This window comes from Lepidochelys kempii, chromosome 7 (assembly GCF_965140285.1).
Source record: "Lepidochelys kempii isolate rLepKem1 chromosome 7, rLepKem1.hap1, whole genome shotgun sequence".
NCBI lineage: Eukaryota > Metazoa > Chordata > Testudines > Cheloniidae > Lepidochelys > Lepidochelys kempii.
This window is the reverse complement of record NC_136386.1, coordinates 114,627,767-114,652,422: the sequence shown is the minus strand read 5'-3', so window position 1 is coordinate 114,652,422 and position 24,656 is coordinate 114,627,767. Positions and strand designations below refer to the sequence as shown.

The window sequence follows — 24,656 nt, the reverse complement described above, 5'->3', positions numbered from 1 at the left end:
TATCCACAGCTGACAATTTAGAAATAAGACACTTTTTGCAGCCAACATGACAGTGGATTTTGAGCATTCAGAAAGCACCAGGCCAAAAAACTGGAGACATCTTGATCTTTTAAGACAGCTTTTCCAGTACTTTAAGTGAAAGGGTGGGGGGAGGGAAAGAAAAAGAGAGAGAGAAAAGCTGCAAGGAAAATAATACAAAGCCAGCACAATTGGCATCTAGACATTGAAGAAAAAAGTTTTTGAGGTTAAGAGAAGGAAAGACAAACCTGTTATGTACCCGCGGGATGCAATTTTAGTGGGAATGGAAGATTTGAGTGGTAAAGGAGGAGCGCTTGCCTCTGGGTTCTCTCTATTCCAGCAGTTCGGCTGCTGGCATCTCAATTTGAATTGTTGGGTGAGTAGCACTTTTTCGCGTGTGCGCGCTTTTCAGTCTTGACCACTGAACTTCTTATGTGACTCTTTTTTTTTTATTCTGGTCCGTGCAAGGGGAAAAAAAAGATAAAGCAGGCATCTCAAGCTGTGACCTTTTTTAGATACTTTTTTTTACAGTGAGCATTTTTTAAAGGGGTGCTGGTGGCATGACTTTTCAGTGATGCTTCTTAATGCTGTAATAGTTGCAAAACAATGTGAAGCAAGACTCTGTCCACATACAAAGCTGTGCAATAATCCAAAGATGGTCCCCCCCCCCCATTTTTGTTTTGTGTTTTGGAAAGGGAGAAAATTCCTTTTCTCTTTTTTGGGGTGTGTGTGTATATGTTATAGTTATTGAACAATGTTTAACAACAAGGGGAAAGTATGAGTGTATTATGTATATATTATACACGCAGTAACATATTCACACGGGTAATATGACCCTATATCTTTCATTTAAATTTTTTGTGTGTGTTTTTAGTTCAAAGCTTTCAAGAATTCAGTCCTGTTATTTCTTTTACTAAGAACCCTGAATGTGAAAATTCTTTGTTTTTAAGGGAAAAGGTTGATTTGAAGCCTGGCAGGTGTATAACAATTAGGATTTTTGGAAATGACATGATTCAACACTTGAAGTATAAGAACGAGCCTAAGTTTCTTTGGAAATTGTTACATATATTTGTCTAGTGGTTTTTAATCCCTTGTTTTTGTTGTACTTTGTAAAAAGCATTTAAATTTTATAGGAAAGGATTCTTCAGAAACATAGCCCAGGCACGTAAGATGCACATTTTAGGGAGTCCATATAGAAATGATTCTTTGCTCAGTGACGAAAGAAAAAACTTTTTTTTTAATTGAACTATAATTAATACAGAGTAGAATGTACCTTGCTGCAGTGTTTCTATATTTATAACCAAAAGAACTCCATCGGTTGTTTTCTCATATTAGTATATATTATAAAAAGTACCCCAGCCAATTTAACCAGTTGTACATTCTCCTTAATTATACATATGAGAGAGAGAAATTATACAGCTAATGTTTTTAGAAAGCAGCCCAGTTTGACAGGAAGTTTTCTTTTCCTGTCTGCTGTATTGTCGTTATCTTTAGGAAGAGGGAGTTATTTTATGCCCTTGGAATAGAGGCGCTGATGACTTTCCCTTGATAGTGGATTTATTGCCTTTTCTGCTACAAAGTCTTGATGTGGTGAAGTGTTGTAAAGGTGTATATTCTCTTCCAGTGGTGAAAATGATAGTTATTCATATCTTTCTTCTTTCACAACACAATTTTTGTGAGACGAGTGAAAAAGCCTTTTGACTTGTATTTTTAGGGAAAGCTCTCATTGAGGTTTGGGCGAAAGGCCTGACAGTTCTGTATAAATTAATTTCTTTCCCACTACGATATTTTAGAGTGTGTTCAAATTCTAACATACGTGACCCAACACACATTTATGTAAAGGTTTAGTGTCTTAAAAATAATTGCTTGGAACTTAATTTCAGGCCATTTTTATGACTCCATTGTTTTCTTGCATTGCATACAATTTTTAGCACATGAGCAATGATCACAGTTAAAAATGGAAGTGTTTTGAGGATGAAGTTTTGTCACTTGGTACAGTCAGATATTATCATTAAATAATGCTGTCCACAGTGCAGTACATCACAATCTGAGAATTTTGTATTTTGAAAAATGTAATAGAAATATGGCGTCACAGTTTATTTAATCCATGTTTATCAGCATTAATGCTTTAATCATTTTGGTATTACTGAAATAGTAAAAAATGCATAAGGATACACACAAGTCCTTCCTTTTATTTTAAGAAAGTTACTGGGCTTTTTAAATAAAACCTGGCTGTCGCTATAAAATTCATCTATAAAAATTCTGGCTGTCGCTTTAGATCACGTAACTGATCTCTGTACAAAATCAATGTAGTTATTTCTCCTGCAGCATATGCTTAGTGCTGAAATATGTGTGATTTATATGTAAGAGGGGAAACTCCGTATGATGTGGCATTTACAGGGACACAGTACTATGCGGTGTTATGTAAAAAGTTATTCGTGCTAAGTAAATTGAGATAAGGTAGTTGCATGATCACCCATTTTTTCAGTCACTTCTACCTCCTCCCCACCTTTTCTGAACTCTAATCCAGAGATTTGTTTTCTCTCCCCTTCTCATCCTTAAATTAGGATCTGTGTTTTTCTTCTCTTATGCCTGTTTCAATTTCATTAGTCTCTGTGATTCACATGTCCTCCTGTTCTGGCCCTTATGCTGTTCCTTTTCTTTGCTCACTGTTAAAGTGGATCCTGTCTGTTCGGGAATCAACAATTGTGTTTGAAGCGGGTGAAGGATATTTGCCAAGTTGGGAAAGGATCAATGTACCCTCTTTCTTTCATGCTAAGAGAGGGAAAAATGGTCTGTGGTTTAAAGGTCCTTTCAGGTGCCTCAAACTTCAGGAAACCAAGCATCTAGCCAGTGGCGCTCATATTGGAAATCTTCTTGTTCACCTAACTGGTTATAATTTTGTGATGCGGTAAAATAGTGGTAAGAGAAAGAAGTCTGGATTTGTGTAGGCCACAACTCACGTACATGGGGGATGGCTGATTCGTTGAAGTGTTGGAAAGATTTGGTAGAAGAAATGCAACCGAGAGCGTTCTCTTTTATTGATAAAAAATTGGGAATGAGTAAGGCAAAAATTGACTTTCATAAACTTAACGGGAAGCAGGTTTTGAAAGAACTCTAAAGGTTCTACTCTGTCTGAACGGGCACTTTTCTCTTCAGACCCAGCATTACTGTAACTCCACATGGCCCAAGAACTCTAGCACTGTTTACCTAGTGTTATTGATACCAAGTATCATTTTTTCACTCTTTTTTTTTTTTAACTGCTGCAAAATTAGCATCCCGGCCAGCTTTAATTGATAACCAGCTCTACACTTCTTCTTCTTCTTCTTCTTCTTCTTCTTCTTCTTCTTCTTCTTCTTCTAATAATAATAATAATAATAATAATAATAATAATAATTAATAATAACAATTAATAATAAATAATAAGGCTTTACTAATATTTTTAATTGTTCTGCATAATACGTAACAAGCAGTAGGTAGGCATGCAAGATCTGGTTCCCTTTCTTTTAAACTAGCTAGTTTGTAATTGTCACCAGTTCAGTTTCCTTTTTGTGAATTTAAGTGGAAATTTCCTGCGCATTTTAAAGATTCCCCCTGCCCCCCTTCCCTTCAGTGCATCTTCCTATAGGAAGAATGCAGAAAATGTTGAGTGCGGAGCGGTGAGCAAACGTGTGATGCTTCAAAACTCAGAGAGGACTTCAAAAGGAAAAAAGGATTCACTTTCTTAAGTGAATTGCGGAGCATTACAAGCCAGGAAACTGTCTTTGTGTTTGTTTGAGAAATTCAGGGTAGGACAGATTTTGGAAAGCTGGCTGGTTTGTTCTATAGCAGGTAGGCCCTTGTTAGAACAATTCTGCAGCCACGAAGAAGCCATTGAAATAAAGAGAGAGAGGAAGCGGTTAGAAGTGCAAGAGTGTTTGTGGGTTTGGGAGGGGAGGTGGGGTTGTCAAGCGCTGTCTGTGGGGGATATTGTCCCTACACATGGTTGTCTGTGCTTCTGTCATCATTTGTGTGAAGGAAGAAAATGAGACTTTTTTAGTGGGGAGAGTTCTGGTTATCAATAGAGGCCTTGTCCTCTGTTACAATAGGCAGTTAGCTTAGGGCAGGACCTTAGGCAGAAATGAGCTACGTAAAACTGTGAAAGGGCTCAGGCCACTGTATTTGCTATAATGGGGCAAGGGGAAGTAGATTTCAGGAGCAAATGTTTTCATACCTGACTAAGCGTTCTTAAAAAAACAAAAAAAAACAAAAAAACAAACACACATTCCAAGTCCAGTTAGTACCTTAAGCAGAATTGACTTAAATCTTTATTCCTAAAGGAAATTCTCCACCTGTGTGTTTTTAATCTTAGTTTGTTTTTGTTTTGTTTTGTTTGAAATCAGTCTGAATTATTGATGTTAAGGCACTTTGGGTTTGGTGTTACCTTGTGAAAGTTAACAGTGCCCAGCAAGAGCTGTTACTTGATCATTTTGAATAAGATGGTGAAGAAGGCAGTAGCAGTTGTCTACAGGTGGTCTGACTTGCTGGGCACACTGAAATCCTGGGAGAATATTTCTGTTTGTTAAGACTTTTCTGTTGTCCTAGTTTCCTGATAAAAAGATTCACCCTTGTGTAAGACCAATCAGAGATCAACCTTTAGAAAAGACAGTTCTTTACTCTTTAACTGGCTCTCTGCAGCTGTTAACGTCTGTTAATATTTTACTGGTTGTAATTAGCATAACTATAACATCAGCACCTGTAAAACACACGGAGACAAGGTATACACTTATTTTTCTTGTAAACTGGTCCCGAATAAGTACCCTTAGCTGGCGGAGAGAGAGAGCGAGCAGTCCCTGGGAGGGCCTCATAATTCAAGACCACTGTAGATCTTCTACATCCACCCTGGAGGAGGGGAGAAGACTGACAAACCCTCTTCTGTGCTGCTTTTGTTTTATTGTACTAGGCTCATAAAGGCACTTTCAGACCCCATCTTTCTTCTGCAGAAAGGAAAAGCAATAGGGGAGTATTGAAGAGGAGGACATGGCAAAAAAGACAGGCGGGGCTATAGCTCCATTTGTTTTCACTATCTGTTGATTAATAGGTTTAGAGGTGAATGGCAAGCTTTCATTCCTCTTAGGTTACCCATAGTGGAGGAAGGGTGGGGGGTCTTGGATACAAGTGCCTAATCAATCTTTCACTTGCCATGTTCCAAATTATGAGCAGTTTGGGGGGTGGGTAGCAGTGTCTAGGATGGTGGCAGAACATCTCCTGCAGGTTAGCAGAACTTGATGCTTTAAGAACACTTGAAAGGTTAGGGGTCAGCCAAGGGGGTCTTTCCCCACATTGTAGTCACAGGAACTGTGTGTATAGAACGGGAAGGTTTTAAGCTTTGCTTCTTGCAAAAAGCCCCTTTTGCCCTTCACTGTTAGCTATTCAGTGTATAATTATGGGTATTGACTAAGAAAACAAGGGAGATTCAAGGTTAGGGTGCCTGGCTTACTAGTTAGGCCAAGAAAGGCTTCTGCATCAACAATGTAATAGCTACATTCCAAGTTCCTTAGTGTCTTAAGGAATTTTCTGTGTTTTTGTATTTTTTGTGTATCCGTTTTTTCAGATGCCATATTAACCTGGCACAATAGATTGATTTTCTGTTTCCTGTGCTATACTTTTCTCTGTGTTCTTGTAACATTACTTTGAATATATACAGAGGTTTTTTTCACCTGAGTCACACTGTGCCTTCATATACAGGAATTGCAGTAACAGAAACTTCCTATTAAAAGTTTTTATTTTTGCATCTCCAGTGAAATGAACAAAGTGTGATTATTACATTATCACTCAGGCAGGCAAGGATTAGAGGGTTGGGTGCTTTTAAGGATTGAGGAGCTATTAATCATTATACAGCTTATATTCCCTTCTTCAGTAGATTGAAAATATTAATTGGAGGGATGCGTTGCCTTCATAGCAGACGGTTCTACGCACATATAGCTCTTTCATTTTAATGTCATTACCATGCAGCAAAAACTAATGCACAGTGATTTCACACGCAATTGCCAGCAAGTTTCAACCAAATTATTCGGATTCTTTTGGGGGGCACCTGTCAGCATTTAATGCACACTCATTTTAACATCCCAACACCCTGCATGTCTCCCCACTCTGTATCAGTCCACAATTCAGCTTTGCTTTTTAATACTGAAGGTTCAGTTATGGTTTGAGTCATCTTTGGTTATGCATTTCCAAAGCAGTATCAAATTCCTGTGTAGAGATTTGATTCCACATGGGTCCAATTTTTCATCTTTCCTGTATCAGACATAGCCAATAAAGAAAAACAAACTTTTGTTGTAATTTGTATTTTTTGTCCTCTTCCCCCCTTCAATCCAAAGCACTAAATACCTTGCTTTAGGAGCATTAGGAGGAGGGGCTTCCTATCAGGTTCCTTGGTATGCTGTAGATGTGTATTTTGGGGGATTCTCTTTCTGCTGTTGCATACATTGTTGCTAATCTATATTAGTGGTACAGCCCCACTTTTCACATGTCACATACCATGAATGGGATGTTTAAAGTTGCTGTTTCCAGAAAAGAAATTCCATTTTCTCAGAATGGCTTTTATCTTATATCTTAAACTATCGTGGGCAAAGTACTAGAAAATATACTACAGAGAGCCATCATGCATTGACAAGGGGGATGGGCTAAAATGATCTAATAGGTCTTTACTATCTGTAACTTTTATGATACACCTTGTTATAGCCACTGGGGAGTGTTAGGGACGGCACTTGTGACTCAGGCAAAGCTCCCATTGACTTCATCGTGAGAAGCAAGTTCAGCATTAAGCCTGCCCTTGCCCACAACGTAATCCTGTCTTGTGCTGTTTTTCAAGGACGCTTATTTAATATAGTTCAGTAATGCTGCTTTAAAGACAAGCTTGTTTATTTGGTTTATGAATAATTGGCAGTTCTTCTAAACCATTCATCTCTTCCTCTTGTAAATTATTGGCTCTCTTCACACTGAGGCAAGACCTCTCCCCCTTCTTTTTTGATCTGCTAAATACAGAATATTAAATATAATACAAATGCAGAGAAATCTAGGTTGGCTGTAGTGTAGTGATACAGTTCCGATCCGACTTGATTGGTTTTTGGTTTTTTTTGCCGTGTTTAAAATGCAACTGTAATTTCCCCAACCTCCCCAAATCCGCTCCTCCCTGCCCCCCGCCTCCTCCAGCATGATCACAGGGCTGGGAAGAGCCAAAGGCCCAGATCCTATAAACCCATACTCGCATGAGTCATCCCTTTGACTTCAGAGGGACCCAATTGCATGAATGAAATCTATTCACCTGAGGAAAGGTTTGCAGGGTCAGGCTCAGACTTCCGTTCCTTTGTTGGCAAGGTGTTAAGTAAAATGATAATTTGTCTCTTCATGCTTGACTCACGCCATTTTGCAGTGGTGTTGCAGGGGCTCTTGAAACATCAGAGCAGTGGGTGGTGGTTTCACACAGTACGTGCACTGTCAGAGCCAGGCCACCACAGGGGCTGATAAGTATACAAAGCCAGTGTTATTCTAAATGCTGTTGTTTTTGTCAGTTTGTCTGACCCTCCAAAGTTGTTTCCTCGGTAATTTTTTTTTTTTAATTTTCCGGTAATCAGCTTGGGTTGTTTAATGGTTTCTATCAAAAAATTAGCCTTCTGTAAAAGCCATACCTTATTTTGTTAGCATACTGGGGTTGGCTGAATGCTTTTCCAACCTGATGTCTAGCAGTGCCCTTCCCAGTTGCTTCTCTGTGCCACTCTTACCAGTCACACCATGTGTTACCCAACAATAAAGATTCACAAATCTCTTGGCCAGTGATTCTGTCTTGTCAGGAATTATAATTCTTGGTGATCCGTAGTCTTTAGACAGTTGCTTTGCACAGAATGTCACATGGTGCTGCATGGAGAAGCTTGGTAGTTTGGACAATGTGTGTCTCTTTGAACAATACCTAATATGACTTATTTGAAACCCTTACCAAAGTTTTCAGTATTGCCAAACTTTTCTAGGATAGTTCACTCTTAAGAACACAGAACTTTGTTAGGATAGTTCAATTGACTTTTTTCACATAAGGGGCCAAATCCAGCCCTCGGACACCCTGCCGTAAATCCAGAGTAACTGTTGTGGTCAAGTGTTGAAGTCTGTATGACACGACCGATGATCCTGTGAGCACAACACACTGTAATTGGCAGCACTGGATTTCACATACTAGCCATGATCTATGTCACACAGCTACTATTTGGCCTGCGCCACTGTGTGAAGAGATTAAAAAATAAAATAAAAACAAAGCAAAAGTTATGGAAAAGAGCTCATAAACTATTATTTGAATCTGCCCCCAATAGAAGATAGGTAAGACATTAACTTGCATTTGAGATGTGTGGTATTTTTCAAAATTCAGTATGCTTTTTTCCCTTCCTGCTGTAGAAATGATCACCCTTTAACAAAAGTTGGAAATAAAAATTAAATGTGCTTTTAAGAGATGCCCAAAATATTCAGACTGAGCTCAAGTAATATTTTGTTTAATATAGCACTGGGAAAAAAATATCTGCTCGACAGCTTGTACTGGCAAGTTTCAGCCCTCTGAATGCTCGTGCCCTTTAGGAATGGGGTGTAGAATGAAAACGCTGACAGACCCTGAACTGTAGTGGCGCTCGCGGGTGCTGCTGAAGTATCCCTTCTTTCTTTTAATGTGATTCCTTTTACTTGATGTTAATGCAAGTTGTTCCTTACTTAAAGTAATAAAAGGAAATGAAGACACATTCTAAAATGAAACTTGACTCTAATCCATTCATCATCTAATACTAGCCTCTTTATCTTTGCTGGTACCTAATCTGGTTAAATGTCCCTGTTGTAGGATTTTAGTGAAAATCCTCTGTGGGGAATAGGGTTTTTTGCAATTGGATTACTTGCAGTAAATGGTCCAGCAGTTCACTTGTTTCAGCTTAATTTTTTTCTTTGTGATCTTCTTTCTTTCGGTCTGTATTTCTTTCTAAAGAAAGAGAATAATTTTGCCAGTTATGAAAACATAACAAAAAAAAACAACCCTGAGATTTGCATGACTTTTTGGGGTGGGGTTTTTGTTTTTGTTTTCACCCAATGAGTTTTCATTTCAGTGTCTGTATCTACATTCTTGCCATTATTAGAAAATCTGCATGTTTTGGTAGCACAATTCATCAGTATCCAGTTATTAGTATCCAGCATCTTATTAGTGCTATCTGTTGAATTGATAATGAATCAGGTCTCTTATAATATGCATAAAATATGCAGGTGATCATCTGGCTGTTTAGTGCTGCCAGATGAAGGGAATACTCCAAAATTAGGAGGACTTTTTATGCAGGCTCTTTATAAAAGAATTGTAAAATGTTGACTGGTAGCTGGGAGAGAAGGGAAGACCTTCAGGTCACTAAGCATTTGGGACTCTTGCTAATTAAACTGGGGGACTCCATCAGCATCTCACTGAAGAGCTTGCATGCATCACAGAGGTGAAGCATGAGAAGTCGTAAGAAAAAAAAGATCTACTGCCCCATTCGGGAGCACGAAGGGTCAAAGAGAATAAAGAAAGATTCTTACCCACTTACTTGTGAACAGGAATGGGGGGAGGGGGAAGGAAATTGTGGCAGAAACACGAGGGAAAACATAAGAATCATGTTACAACCTTGTGGCAACGTACGTTTCTTTAGATAATCCCCAAGGGTTAGGGGGGATGAGTGTGCAGCATTGCTAACAAAGGGTGTCCCCCCCACATCCCCTTTTTCTTTTGACAGTCTAACAAAGTGCCGGTTGTGCAGCACCCACACCACGTACACCCTCTCACGCCGCTTATCACGTACAGCAATGAGCATTTCACGCCAGGAAACCCTCCTCCCCATTTACCAGCCGACGTAGATCCAAAAACAGGTAGGTGGGGAGTCTCGTTGGGAGGGGGTTGGAGGAAGTCGTCTATGTTGTTTGTTTTGAGGGGTGGATTTCCCATGCTGCAGTGGCAAATGGTTGTGAAATACCCTGAGCGAATCCAATTTGCTTTTGAATCACTCTCCTAAATTAGTGAAACTTTAGATATAAATCTATTGGGCTAAGTTTTCATGAAAGGCCCAGGAAGCTGCACATGGAACGCTGGGCCTGCAGTCATCTGTGCCTGTATTTCTGTGCAGCAGAGGTGGAGCACAGAATACACAGTTAGATCTCCGCCTGATTTGCAGGAGCAACCCAAGGAGTTAAACATGTTCATTCTGTGATCTGCACTTACAAAATTGCAGCTGGAATTTTAAAGGTGGTAGGTCGCAGCCAGTTTCAAAATGAATCTCTCTGATTCCCCCAAACCCATTGTTTCTGTGTCAGGGGTTTGGCCATTTTTCTCTTATAGTGTTGAATTTCCATCCACCCGTGCTGCTTTAGTTCCATCTGCACGCTTGCAGCTTTTCCCCCCAAAATGTAGGTCTACCCAAGTCTCAGTTCACCCTGAAGAGCAATCTTCTTGAATATAGAGCAATGTAAAACCCTGCCTAGATTTATTGGTTTTAGCAGAATAGAATTTACATGTTATTTTAACTTTAAAAAGGGGTCTCTGTTTAACATGAGGCCTCAGATAAGTCATATAGGATATGTCTATACTCCAGTTAAACACCCACGGCTGGCCCATGTCAGCTGACTTGGGCCCGGGGAGCATAGGCCGTGGGTCTATAAAACTGCAGTGTAAACATTCGGGCTTGGGCTGCAGACTGGGCTCTGAGACCCCACAAGACTGGAAGGTCCCAGAGCCCAGGCTCCAGCCTCAACCCAAACATCTACACTGCAATTTTATAGCCGCAGAGCCTGAGCCCCACGAGCTGGAGTCAGCTGACCCCGGCCAGCCATGGGTGTTTTACTGCATGTCCTGATACCGATAGAGTCAATCTTCCGTTTTTCAAGCTCCACAGAATTCTCAGTGGCAGTGTTTTGTTTTTGTTAATCCAAATCCCTGCTAGTTAATTAGAAGGCAAATTTGAAACAGTGAATACATGTCAGAGTTTGTCGAAAGAATTGCTCTATGCTGTGCCTATCATATGCAGATAAATTATCTAAACCCCAGTCCGTGAATGAACTGGTACACTATTAACTGTTGTTCACTTTACACACCGCAGCTGGGGCTTTCTTTTAATTGTATTTAGTGCTAACTTTGCATGGCTTAAAAGGAGCCATCTAGCCATCCCTGTAAAGTGAATGGCATAGTCAACCACTCATTTAAATAATGGCAGTACAGGGAATAGCTTTTAAATGGTTATCGTAAAACATATGATTAACGTCTGTAGACTGTTTACTTTTCTTCTGTGAACATTCTTTCAAGTGTGCAAATAGCTCACTGTATGGTTAAAGCTCAGTTAATCTGTTTGGTTTTTGTAATGGAGAAAAAGCAGTGTCTGCATGAAAATGTCACACAAGGAGATTTAATTTAGAGATTAAAAGCTTCCTGAGTGATTTAAAAAAAATACTTTTTCAGCCATTAATGCAGTGCCCCTTCCTTTTAATGCTCTCTGTTTTAATTCTGCTTCTGCCATACTATTTGAAGGTCCCAGTCCTATAACCATTACCTGAAGAAGTCCCATTGACTCCAAAGGTAAGGGTTGCAAGATCAGATCTTCTATTTGGAGCTGAATTCCTTTAGCTCTGAATATGTACCGCAACAGGACTAAAATATCCCCACGCCTCTTCTTTTTACCAAACACTATCAGGACTCTGTCTTCTCGCCTTCAAGATTTTAGGATAGAGTGGAGACACAAAACCAAATGCCTCATGCGCACCCAAAAGGGGGGAACCACTTGGAAATATATGGTTTATTTTGGAGGTTTACTCAGAATGGAGGGGAATGGCTGAGGGCTCCATCCAGAGAAAAATCCGGAATGATTGTGGGAGGGGACCATCTTTTTGTTCTATTTGTACAGCGCTGAGTACTGTGGGGTCCGGGTCCAGATGGAACTGTAAGGACTGTTGCAATACAAATAATTAATAATGGTCTTTGATTGGTGTCAGGGTAGGAAGGATCAAACCTCCCCTGTCTTTTGATGAATCTCATTTACTTACAATACAAAGCGGCCCATTCTGGCAAGTGGAGGTTGAGGCAGTGGGCCAACTCTTGGAACTAGTAACCAAAGTCACGGCATAGAAACCTATTTGATTTTTCTACCCCCTTTTATTTCCTTTCCTGACCCAGTATTTATGCCATTTCACTTTCCTCTTCCCTAGGAATTCCAAGGCCTCCGCATCCTCCGGATATATCTCCTTATTATCCGTTATCACCGGGCACAGTAGGGCAAATCCCCCATCCGCTAGGATGGTTAGTACCACAGTAAGGAGTTCCATTTTTTTATTTCCATTTTGGTTTTTTGACATGTATAATTTTTAATGTAAAAATAAGTGTGTATATGTGTTGAGATAAGTGTATTTGCCAGCTGCCACTTTATGATGTGGGTGAACTGATAACTACTCAATAAAGATTAAATAAACCTGGGGCTCTGATACCAAGTCATATGCTATTAAGCAAACATGGGCACTAGGGCATTGCTACACATGTTGTCTTTAACCAACCGATGGCCTGTGAGGCATAAATTCATAGCCCCGCCGCTCCCCTCCCCCCCCCCCCCCCGCCCGCCCGCCATTAAAACACTTTTATAAATACATTTTTGCCGGATGTCTCATTTTTCACACACCCCTGAGTTTGATTTTGTGGTGGCTGATGATAGTTTCAGGGGTGTGCGTTTTTTGTTTAAATCATGTCACCATTAACGTAACTCTGTAATTACAACTGCATTGCTCTTCTATGCTATGAGTCCCTGTTTTCCATGTGGGGGTGGGCAGAGTTTACGTTGGCTGGCGAAATGGGTGACACCTGGTTGAAAAAGTAGCAACTTAGGAGTGAACTTTTATTAAAGACAAGAAAAGTGAATTAGTTCAGATTAAAGGTGGCCAAAAAAACCCACCACAAAACACCCCATGGGGAATGTCCATTTGATTATTTTTTGAACACGTAGAACTTGTAGGGAATGGGAGTCCCTCAAAAGAAATGCAGTGAGTCATTGGTACCTGCTGCCTTTATGTTGCCATCTCTGAAATGGGTTTATAATACCTCCTTGCCCCACAGGGCTTCTATGCAGTTTAATTGATTATTGTTTGTAAAGTGCACTGAGGTCCTGGAAGAAAGGGGTCTCTGCATTACAGTATAATTCTTTATTACCATAAGATGTTTTATTCACATATAAAGGATATTTCAGGCCTCATTGATATTGGGAAGCTCAGGCTGAGTTGCCCAAGGGCATGAGTACTGCATTATGCTCTAGGTTATTTGCTCTAGCCACATAGGATGAAGTTCACCTGTCCTTGAGGAAATGGAATATATATATATATAAGGAACTGAGTAGGAGGCCATAAAATTCATACATATACCTAGACCCGAGGACGTGAATTGGGGGAGGAGTGCAGTCCTCCCATGGCCTCTATTCCAGCTACGGGGAGTCCCTATTCACTGGATATGCACATGTGAATTCAGGGAGACCTTGACATGACCTGGCCGCAGTGATCCCTCCTCAGAAGCCCACATGAGAGGTTGTTTCACACACTTCCCCTCCTCACAGGGTTATGGTGCTTGATGCTTACAGGGCATGAAGGGGTCTTCACACTAGGAAGAGGAGGGGTTTGAAGCTCACCCTTGTGCTGGCCCTGTCCAAAGGGGTGAATTTCACCAGAAATGCACAGCTCTAGCAGAAACAGAAACCCAAGATATTGTTCTATCTAAACCGAATCCCTGTACGTATGTGGCAATTTCTCTCTTGCTCGGTAAACCAGCTTACCTTTAGGATGCAGGCCCCACACTTGTATGCACTGGCTATTTTTTTTTTTCCTCACATCCAACCTGTATAGTTCTCAGGCATCACCTGAGTCTTTTGGACTCCTGACATATAAAGTAAATACACTCAGCTTGTGACCAAAAACTGTAAAGTTAAAGTGAGGGAGTAATGGATAAAAGTGCCCTCATCTTTTAGCCATGGCCAGGTGTCCCTTTTTTTCTCCTTTCTAGTGCAGCCTTATTGTGTCTTGGCATTTTGTGGGCATACGTGTCACTTTTGGGCATTAGATCATGTCTGCCATATGCAGGTGCATATAACCACAGGATTTGGTAGCCAGTTTCCTAATGCATGTGGAAACACTCAGCTGCATATCAGGTAGGAGGCTTACAACCCAAACCATCAATTTACCCTGCTGTATTTATTTATCTACTCACAATTTTTACATTCTTTTTGTGGGTTGATACCAATAATCCCATCATTAAAAAAACAAATCCTTTTTTTAGTTTAAACAATAATACAAACATCCAGCAAAGGTAGATAAGGGTTTTTATTTTTAAATTCTCTACCTTTTTTGTGGTCACAATTAGCTACTGGAGCCACCTATCCTAAACTGGCCTGGTTATCTCAAATGGGTTATGCTTAAAAAACAAAACATAAGTATCCTACCAGCACAGCTGATATGTATTTGAAGGACAGATAAAAAGAACTAGCCAACACAGACAAATCTCAATCAGAAAAAGTTGTGTGTCTTTCATGAGTATGCTGTTTTGCATGTTGCTGTATTTTTTAATTATTGTAATGAGGTGTGATTGTCTATTGGTTACCCACAATACTTCTTGGGGACTCTCCCCCGGTAACTCTTGTCAACACTTGTTAATCTGACAAAAGGCTACAAATTAAGCTCTGTTAATTTAATGTTTTCTCACCGAGATCTAAATACCGAAAGAGGCCCAAAGCGCAACTGAAGTCCTTTGATTCACTGTACTTTATTTTGGTATAAATTTACATTCATTATTGTTTTCCTTTGGATGTGTAGCCCTCAATTAGTGTGATGGCTCCATTAAAGCAAGCGAGACTTCGCCTTTAATTATTACAACAAAACACCTAGTTTCAGCTTGGGGAGAGGGTCTCTATTGACATAAGCAGAGGTTATAAAATTTAATTAGCCATTCCTATCAGATTTATGGCATTCAAATTGTTCTGTGTTTCTTTCCTTTGATCCTTGCTGTACAATCCCCAAGATTTTTGTTCTGATCAAATGAGAATAAAGCTTACTGTGCAGAGAGAAGTTGGGGGGTTTTTTTAAGCCCTTTTTTCTTTCTCTCACTATTTTTTTCCCTTCTTCTTTCCAGGCAAGGTCAGCCAGTTTACCCAATCACAACAGGGGGATTCCGGCATCCCTACCCAACAGCTCTGACTGTCAATGCTTCCATGTCAAGGTGAGTTCAAAGTACTGAGGTCCTGAATCAAGGGCAAATGTAACTCCTCTTAACATTCTCTGTAGAGAAGTGTGTTTCATCTAGAAAATGCATTTCTGGATTTGCAGTCATTTCCAGTTTTCAAAAAACAGAATTGTCCCATCTGATGAGAAAGGGAGTCACAGCACAGCCATTGAACATCAAGGTTTGGCAGGTGGGGGCTGTGTTTTTTAAAGCCGACTAATTGAGAAATATGGTAGTCCATGACATTGAAAAAGCAAGAAGTCCTGACACGTTCTGGTTTTTCAGTGGCTATCATCCAGAGCAGTGCTCTGTGTAAGAAAGGGAAGGGTGTGGGTGTATTATTGTTATTCAGACTGAGTTGGAAGGAAGGTTATTGTGCTTTTTTCCCTTTCCGGAGCTCAAAACACTAGTAGTCAACATAAAAGTACCTTCCTGACCCTCTGAAGCTTTAGAAGTATATATTTGTCCCCCTCCCTATCTCCAATTAATTCCAGCTAATTTTCCAGGGGCTGCTAGTTTTATTTACAAACTGGTTGGCAGCACTATGTTTAAGTAATCACTAATTGCTCCTAATGATAGTTTTATTTTCTGTTCATCTGATTTTCAGTCTGGTTAATTAAATCGGTGGAGGTTTAGACTTTCCTGATGGGCTGAAACAGCTAATCCATTTTGATGATGGCACATAATTAAATTAGCATGCATTACATAGCAAGGTTCCACGTCTCTTTCCCCTGTTTCCCGCTCGCCTACATCTCTGTGGTTAATACATGCAGGTTAGAGTACAGAGGAAGATTTGAGTAGAGAATGGTAACTCCTACCTTGAGTAACAGAAACCTGTAGCCAGGGCTGGAGAGTGAGTGGGGAAACACTCTGTATGTGTTAGAGAAGAAAGAATAAACTTGATAACAGAACGTTCACTTGTTGATACAGTGAATAAAAAGAGAAGCCTGAAAACCTAAATTTGTATAAAAGGGCCCAGTGCAGACAGAGATCCAGGGCTGAGGAAAAGCTGCAAATTAAGTGACAATTCCTGTTTAGTCTTTAAAATATGTACAAAAGATTTGAAGGTGTGAGGTGAGGCAAAATAGAACTTGGTTTAGTTTAATTATTATTAGTGAGGGTAGTTTCTTTCTTTCTTTCTTTCTTTTGGGGGGATGCTGTATTCCCAAGACAGGCCTTATGAAAGGTAGCTAGTTAAAAAAAAGTATACAGCAAATTAAATACATTATTGTGGTAATGGGACTACAGAAGCACAGGTCTATTATACTTATGGCAGTTATAGGGAATGTAGGATCCTTGCCCTGTTCTAGCACACCCTTTGATATTCATTCCATTCAGCAGCAGGGCCAGGACTTCGCAGAATTAAGTGATGGGTCATTATACTTTAAACACCGTGGAGAAGCCTAGATTGGCAATTAAACAGCACTTGCTGACACTCGCTTGTGCCACCCTGTGACCCCCTTTAGATTGAGATGTTGGAGCTCGGGGCCCTCAGCCTGCTAAATTGGTAGCAGGCACTTCTCCTGACGAGGGCTGGCTCTGAAATCTGCCGGCTTCAAAGGGAGCAAGATCATGTATAAACCATAATGTGGGTGCACCATGGCTCAAAAAATAAGGCAGGAATAGATGAAATGTTACAAGTGCAAGGGGGAAATGAGAGAATAATGACAAATCTAATGCAACTCAAAGCAGAATTGTTGCACAGAAAAATGCATCCCACTGCTTGTGCATAAAATCAAGGCAGGCAGATGACATCCAGTTAACAGAAACATGTCAACAGTGAAGTAAAGTGAGAGTGAGTAAGGGAGAAGCCCCTGAGACAGCTAGGAACAAAAAATTAGTTGTCCTTAACAAGTTAAGGCTCATCATTATATTCTGGCTTGGAGCCATAAAAGCAGACAGGGGTATATAATGAGCTGCTTAGAATTGTTAGGATGTTTATTGCAATTCATGGGAATCTTGTCTGAAGAAAGGAATTTCTCAGGCAAAGGTGTGTGTACTGGGCTGGGGGCACGGCTGGTGTTTGCATATGCGTGCACGCACGCACACCATCTTTTTTTTTATCTGTATTTATATTACATACACGTGCACAGACACACATCTGGATACCAAGCGATATGTTTAGACATATTTATTCTTTGTTGCTGCCCAAAAACTCCTTTTGTATTTTACCAAGTATGGGCAATTCCTATGGACAGACCACCTTAAAATGTGTAGTTATGCGCATGTTTTCTCACATGCCATGTCATCTGTGAGTGCACATATGAAACACACCTGCACGCATCCGTAGCTGAGCAATGTGAACAAGTCTAATGTTTACCCTCAGAAGCTAGGTAGTTCAGACAGAAGGCTGCTATTCCATCAGGAACTCCCCCACATGTGCCCAGGCTCTTCAAGAAGCATGTTCTGTCATGACTCTGCTCGGTTCTGGAAACCCTGCAGTACGTAGGCACAATGCCGGAGAGGAGTTTTGAATGTGTAATGGAAGTCGCTCTGAAATGTACTATGTGCTCGCTCTCTGGCTGTAAAAACAGTGGCATATTCCAGTTTCTCTCTCTCACACACACACACATGCATACTCAGTCTCTCACACCCAGGCTCACATACCCATCCCTCCGAAGGCCCTAGTCTACATTCCTTAAAAACAGTTTTAAAAAGTCTACCCATAATTACCTGCACTGTGATATTGACCTTGCATGTTTTTCGTGCTTTTCTGCCCAGAATATTCCCAAGGGTCTTTACCATCTTAATAGTCACACTTAATAATTAAGGACACAACTATAAATAGTTTATGAAGGGTTAATAAATTATTAATAATTGTTGAATCAATTGTTAGTGTCCAGGGGTTGTTTATAACTTTCTAATAATGTCCTTATAACACCAACCAGACACTGGAAACACTATTAATAACTGCAGCGTGATTATCTATTGATCCTTTATTACCCCATTATAAACTATTTATAAATTTATCCTTAATGCAAAGTGTAACTAACTTAACAAACTGATGGGTAAACACTACACCCACCACTGAAAAGCAGCCACCTCTGAAGTGAAACCTGGCAATAATTTGACAGTACACTGTAACACTATACAGCAGTTATGCAGTGGCAGTGAAGAATACCTTTTGTAATGGAAATTTCAAGGGAAATTTAGTTTTGCAGAATGTAATGACCCAAGCTGGAATTAAGCCAGCTCCATAGTTAGCACTCCCCAGCTCTGACTTCCATGCGATTATAAATAAATAAATAACTGAACGGACTTGGGATCTCACCCAAAGCTCATTGAAGTCAACGGGAAGGTTCTGTTGACCTTTTGGGTTTGAATTAGACCCTTGAATCGTACTTTGAAAGCCAAAAACATAACAAAAAACTTGCAATACCAAGCTTCAGCTTACTCTCTTTTCCATAATGCAGCTAAACTTTGTATCTGCAGTTTATTAACTCAGAAGGAAGCCATTCTCACTATTAAACAATAAATAGAAGTTCCTGGCAAACACAAAACCTCCCTTGGACAGATGCCACTACTAAAGTTTAGCTATCAGCAAGTGATTATTCAGTGATAGTTGCCTGTTGATAGAGGTTGCCACGTCTTTGAAATGTAAAATATGATGGATGATATCCTGGCTCCATGGAAGTCAGTGGAAGATTTTGCCATTGACTACAGTGGGACCAGGATTTCTCCCAATATGTGTGTGTTGTATGTACATACACCTGCATACATATAATTAATGCGTGCATATATACACACACACACACAGTTAAAAGGGCTGGTTCCAAAATTTAGAAGATTTTGAAATTTCTGTACAAATTAAGACAATGGTTAAATAGATTTTTTTTTTCATTTTTTGACCCGCTCCAATTAAACATTCTGCCAAAAAAAAAAAATTAAACCAATATTTTTTGTTGAAAATTTGTTTCAACTGAGATTTTTATGACCAGATGTAATATATGGCATATGTGGTATGTATCATTTGTGTGTGTGTATATGTATTATCTATCTATCTATAGACAGGTTATTTTAAAAACAGATTCTTGATGCCAGTGCGATCCTCATTTTCTCTGACAAGGAGTGTCTGTTGGGTTTTTTTTTTGCAAAGGCTTAGCCTTAGTTAGAGTTTAGATTATTTTTTTAAAGGATATAGAATTTATGTATAGAATCTGTTTATATAGAGTTTTATATGGGGTTGCTTTGAGTGGGGAGGAGATTGGGATTGAAATTCTGACCCTATTGAACTCCGTGTCAAAACTCCTATTGACTTCAGTGTGTTCAGGATTTTACCCTGTATTTACTCCTCATCTCCTTACATCCCTTCACAGTGAGTTCCCACTATTGATTATTTTCATTATTTGTACCCTGTTAGAGCCTAGAGGCCCAAGATTGGGGCCCTACAGTGCCATACATGGCATAGACACACAGTGACAGACAAGAGTACACAGACGAGATAGGAGGGGGAAAAATGACACAGAGAGATGAAGTGACTTGCCCGTGATCATACAGCAGCTGAGTGGTAGAAATGGAAAGAGAACTAAGGTCTCCTGACTCCAAAACCAGTGTGTTGTCTACTGTGCTAACCTGTGTAGAGAGAAAGTTCCTTTCCCTGCTCAAATGTTCTGTCTCCTTGCTCCCATCCACCTGTCTTTTCCGGGGTGGGGAGGGAGAGACCTTCTGACATGAGAGTGGTTGAACAGCCTCCTTGGAGACCCATGCCAATGAGGGCTCTTTGGTACCAACAGTAAAAGTCAAAAATAATAAGCCCAGTCTACTCCCTGTCCTCCTCTTCCCCTACCATCAAGGCCAAACCACCTTCCTTTTCTCCACCTCTTTCTGCCAGAGGCCTGAGTTCCCTCTCCAAAGCTTTGACCACTTTTGAATTCTTCACTCCTGTCAGTCAGATCTCTTCCCACCTCTGCCATCAGACCCAAAACACCCCTTCTTCCTAATAATCCTGAGCTCCACGAGGTAGTAGAAAAAGCTGCAAAGCTGTACTGGAAGGTTATCTACCAAAGGGTTACTCCATGTCCTTGCGTAAATGCAGTATAAAGTATTTAGACAGTACATTCTTAAAGAATGTATTAATATAGGGTAGAAAATTAACTTTAAAATATCATTAAATGCTGTTGTCACATCTCTGATCTTTGCACAGATTCATACTTAATATAGCAGTGAGTTGTATAGATTGCAGCATAGATCAATCTAGAGATCTATCAACATAGATATTTAGCAGGAAAATATTGTATGCACGCGGGAGAAGAAAAATCCTATCCTTAGCCAATACAATATAGCTACAGATTACAGCTGTACACATATGACATACATATGGAACTTTCACTGGGCCAACTTTCACTGCTCTCAGAATCCAGGCATTTACAAATAGCAAACATTGTGTAGAGAACACACAACTTTGTTTTCCAGCCCATTTTGGGGTTGGAGTTTTTGTAGAGTGTAAAATCCCCCTTGGCCCAAAGGTCTAGGCCAGATTACAGCCTATGAAATCCCATTGACTTCAGTGAGGTTGCCTGAGAGAAAGTTGTGGTCATGCTTTTTCTTATTTACTTTTAAACCTTTTAAAACCACTGAGTAATAACAAAGCTAATTGCTCTTTTAAAAGCTTGTTTATTTGTTGCTGTTTTTAATAGAAGTTATCTGTGAATATGCTTAAAACAGCTTTAGTGTGTATATTTTATGGCCCTGATGCTGCAGTTAGATTCACAAAAATGGACCACATTTCCTTTTGGATCCATCTGTAGGATTGAGGCCTATGTCTATGTATTTGACTATGTGAATTAGCATAGATGGAGTTTCTCTACATTTTTGTCATTTAAAAAAAATCTGAAGTTTTTTTTGAGGTTTTGTTTGTTTGCTTTTTAAATGGGATTAAGCCTTCCTATGTAAACCTAATGGTTCAAAATTCACTTCATTCCCTGATCTTCCCACCCTCTGGTAAAACAGTATATCACAGAGGTTCACCAAACACAAATAAATATATTATTTGGTTCCATCCATAAAATGTGGCTAATGAGGCACATACAAGGAATGTCGAAAATGCATATAAATTGTGGCAGCATTAATATTTTATTTCGCTGTCAATATGCAACAAAAGATGTCATCCTTAATTCTCAACCTGATTAGAACTATAAAAATTGGTTCACTGGTTGCCACTGGTAATTTTACAATAAAGCAGTGGATCCACCACTGCTTTCCCTGCAAGTAGCTGAAATTCCACTTTTCCATCCAAGTTCGTCAGTTGAACTTGCCTTTTGTTAAGGATATTAAAAATCATAATGTCTCATGTCAGTAATGATAATGAAGGGGAAGATTGGCTTTAATGACATTAGAAGAATCATTATGTTTAATTTATCGCTAATTAATGCTGCTGCTTTCATATGCTTTGTCTAGCTGTTCTGTGCTTGTTATGTGCCTTTTTTTATGTGTGTATACATCCCTCCCCATTCATTCATTTTTATTCTGACGATTTACACAGCTTTCTCTCCTCTAGGTTTCCTCCACATATGGTCCCGCCACATCATAGTTTACATACAACTGGAATCCCTCATCCGGCCATAGTCACACCAACAGTCAAACAGGAATCTTCCCAGAGTGATGTTGGCTCACTCCACAGCTCGTAAGTTTTACATTCATCGTTTTATTTTTAGAACAATCTAATTGCAAGGGGGGTTTTCACTCAGTGTTTTTAAAATTCGGGTTTTACTTTGCTGTGATTTTATTATAAAATATATGTGAACAGGTTTGATTGGTTTTGCTAAATGTATTTGACCATAATTTCATTGGCCCTGTGTATCAAAATAATAATAATAATAATTATAAAAAATAACTTAATTCCTTGTAACACTCCTGAGAAGTAGGTTTGTAGCTATTAATATTGCACAGCTGGGGAAAATGTAGTGTGTTAGTTAAGATGTCCAATAATTAAGGTGTCCAATAATTTTGTCTGCCTCTCTTTTAAATGCCCAGCTTGAGATACATAAGAGCATCCAACTGAGCACTCAGAGATGAGGGTACCCAAAATTAGAGGCTACTTTTGCAGGGGGGGGGGGGGAGAAATGGGCATAAGTGACATGCCAAAAGCCACAGAGGGAATTGGTGTCAGCTCTGGGATTAGAATTAAGGAGAATCTTGTTTTTCCTGCCCTGTACTCAGAACATGCCTGGTACTCCCTACTCTGGACTGAATATTTTTTCCCCATTTAATAATATAAGTGATATTTGGGGCATGGGAATGTGGTTTATTATTATTTGCATTGTGTTAGTGCCTAGCAAATCCAGTCATGGACCATGGTCCCATTTTGCTAGGCATGATGGCCCAGATCCTCAAAGGTATTTAGTCTCCTAATTCCCATTGATTCCAGTGTGAGGATCTGGGCCTATTATCCTTACTTCTGTTTCCCAAAGGGATAAAAATATATCTGGCTAGGTTACCTATACACCAAGTGGGTTTCTTGTAAGACTGTGGAAATGGTTCTCATGTAGCAGCCCGCTGACTCTAGAGAACCCTGAAACCTGTAGTTTTCAGTGGCCAGTTGCAAAAGTTGCAAGTATAAAATGAAGGTAGTTTTGCTGCAGACCTGTTTAATAGGGTTTATGTATAGAGATTGGGGGGAATGAGTATGATGAACTTGCGAGAGTTCTCACTGTGAGATTCTTTGTCTGTTTTGTCTTCATCATCCAGAAAACATCAGGACTCCAAAAAAGAAGAAGAGAAAAAGAAGCCACACATAAAGAAACCTCTTAATGCGTTCATGTTGTATATGAAGGAAATGAGAGCAAAAGTCGTAGCAGAATGCACGTTGAAAGAGAGTGCAGCCATCAATCAAATCCTTGGTCGAAGGGTAGGTAACTAATGTAACCAAAATGAGAGAGAGAAAACCATGAAAGTGAAAGTCCTCAGGAAAAAAAATCTATTGCAAAGATAGTGTGTTGTCCTTATTTTGGGTATGTTTTGCTAGATTATTTTGATAAGTGTATAGGGTTGAAACTTCTATTTCAACAGAAATCAAAATAAACCAGAATATCTTCCTGCTTGTATTTGTGTTTTGTTTTCATGAGCATATTTTGCTATGTGGCGCCACTTGTGGGACTGAAATAATAATGAGATCTATTCTTCTTATGCTATTTCCAGGTCTAAGGACTTGAAATCCCAGATTTCGTGTTATTTTGGCCTGAGAAATGGCTCACTGTGGTTTTTTGGGGGAAGTGGGGTGGCTGTGAAGAATGTAAATACAAGGACTAGGGGAAAAACCGGAATACGGGAATGAGTGTGGGAATAATGAGGAAGGGATGCTTTTCCAAAACCAGAGGTGGTTCAGATCTTGGTCCCGTTAACAAATGATTGTGGGTTTGGCCCATCTTCAGAAAAACAAAAGGACTGAATGAATATAAATGATGAATTCAGTCTCAGCTGGGTAAACCAGAGTCATAAATAAAATATTAACTGGCTGTGTGCCAGATAATCTGTTTTTATGAAAATGGAACACACACACACACTGTTATTGATGTACTGTATTTTAAAAAGTTGTGCTTTTGATTCTCTTTTCTCTTCCCCTACCTCAGTGGCACGCATTATCCAGAGAAGAACAAGCTAAATACTATGAGCTAGCGAGAAAGGAACGACAGCTCCATATGCAGCTTTACCCAGGCTGGTCCGCACGGGATAACTATGTAGGTGGCTATGTAGGTGGATATTTTTTTCAGTAGTAGAGTTTGTAGAAATGTATTGTTTTTCTGTAACCTGCTGACCTACGTCCACACACCGTGTACAAGCACTACTTTGAAAGGGCATCTCAGGACCCCAGTCTGGAAACAACAGCGGATGCTCCACCCGTATTGCCAAAACAATTGGGTACAATTAACAGCCCTCCACTTGGAAGAGGCTCCTTCCCTGAGATAGCAAAGAATGTAAAAGGTTAGAAGTGAGGCATGTGATTAAAGCTCTGTGAAGACATCTTGCAGGGTGTCTGCCTTCCGTATGCCAATCTCTGGAAGATGCTATTAGGCATGTGTTCCTTTAAAAAAAAAAAAAAAAAAAATCTCCCCATGATTCCTCCCCTTCTTCCCCACCAAAAATGAATCATTAGTGTCTTGTGCTTACCTGTGTGAGAGTATAGTGGAAAGTGGAAGAAAGACTTATCCTAGCTTCAGAGAAGGACTGGCAACGCGTGTTGTGTTTGAAAGTCTTGCTCTCAAGTGGGGTTAACATAAATTATTCCACGCTCTACTGTTGTATATTTCACGTATGTTATGCCTTACTGTGGCCATGTTTTAATATGCTTCTATTGTTTGGTCTTTTTACACAAATATCTTGAGACTGCAATTTGCAGCCAACTGGTGGGATGTATTCAGGTTGATTTTTATTTATTTTCCCACTT

The 24,656-nt window shown here is 39.7% G+C and overlaps 1 protein-coding gene across 22 annotated transcripts in view; it reads left to right on the top strand.

The window, feature by feature from the left end:
- TCF7L2 (transcription factor 7 like 2) overlaps window positions 1-24,656 on the top strand; it is a 204,678-nt gene that overhangs the window by 164,481 nt on the left and 15,541 nt on the right. For 10 of the 22 annotated variants that reach the window (XM_073354340.2, XM_073354334.2, XM_073354333.2 and 7 more), the window contains exons 5-10: window positions 9,780-9,912; window positions 12,235-12,337; window positions 15,185-15,271; window positions 21,756-21,896; window positions 22,961-23,120; window positions 23,842-23,961. In XM_073354340.2, the coding sequence (XP_073210441.1) occupies window positions 9,780-9,912; window positions 12,235-12,337; window positions 15,185-15,271; window positions 21,756-21,896; window positions 22,961-23,120; window positions 23,842-23,961 (744 nt within the window). The remainder of the gene's footprint in view (window positions 1-9,779; window positions 9,913-12,234; window positions 12,338-15,184; window positions 15,272-21,755; window positions 21,897-22,960; window positions 23,121-23,841; window positions 23,962-24,656) is intronic. The other 12 variants (XM_073354341.2, XM_073354343.2, XM_073354335.2 and 9 more) reach the window with 3 other exon arrangements.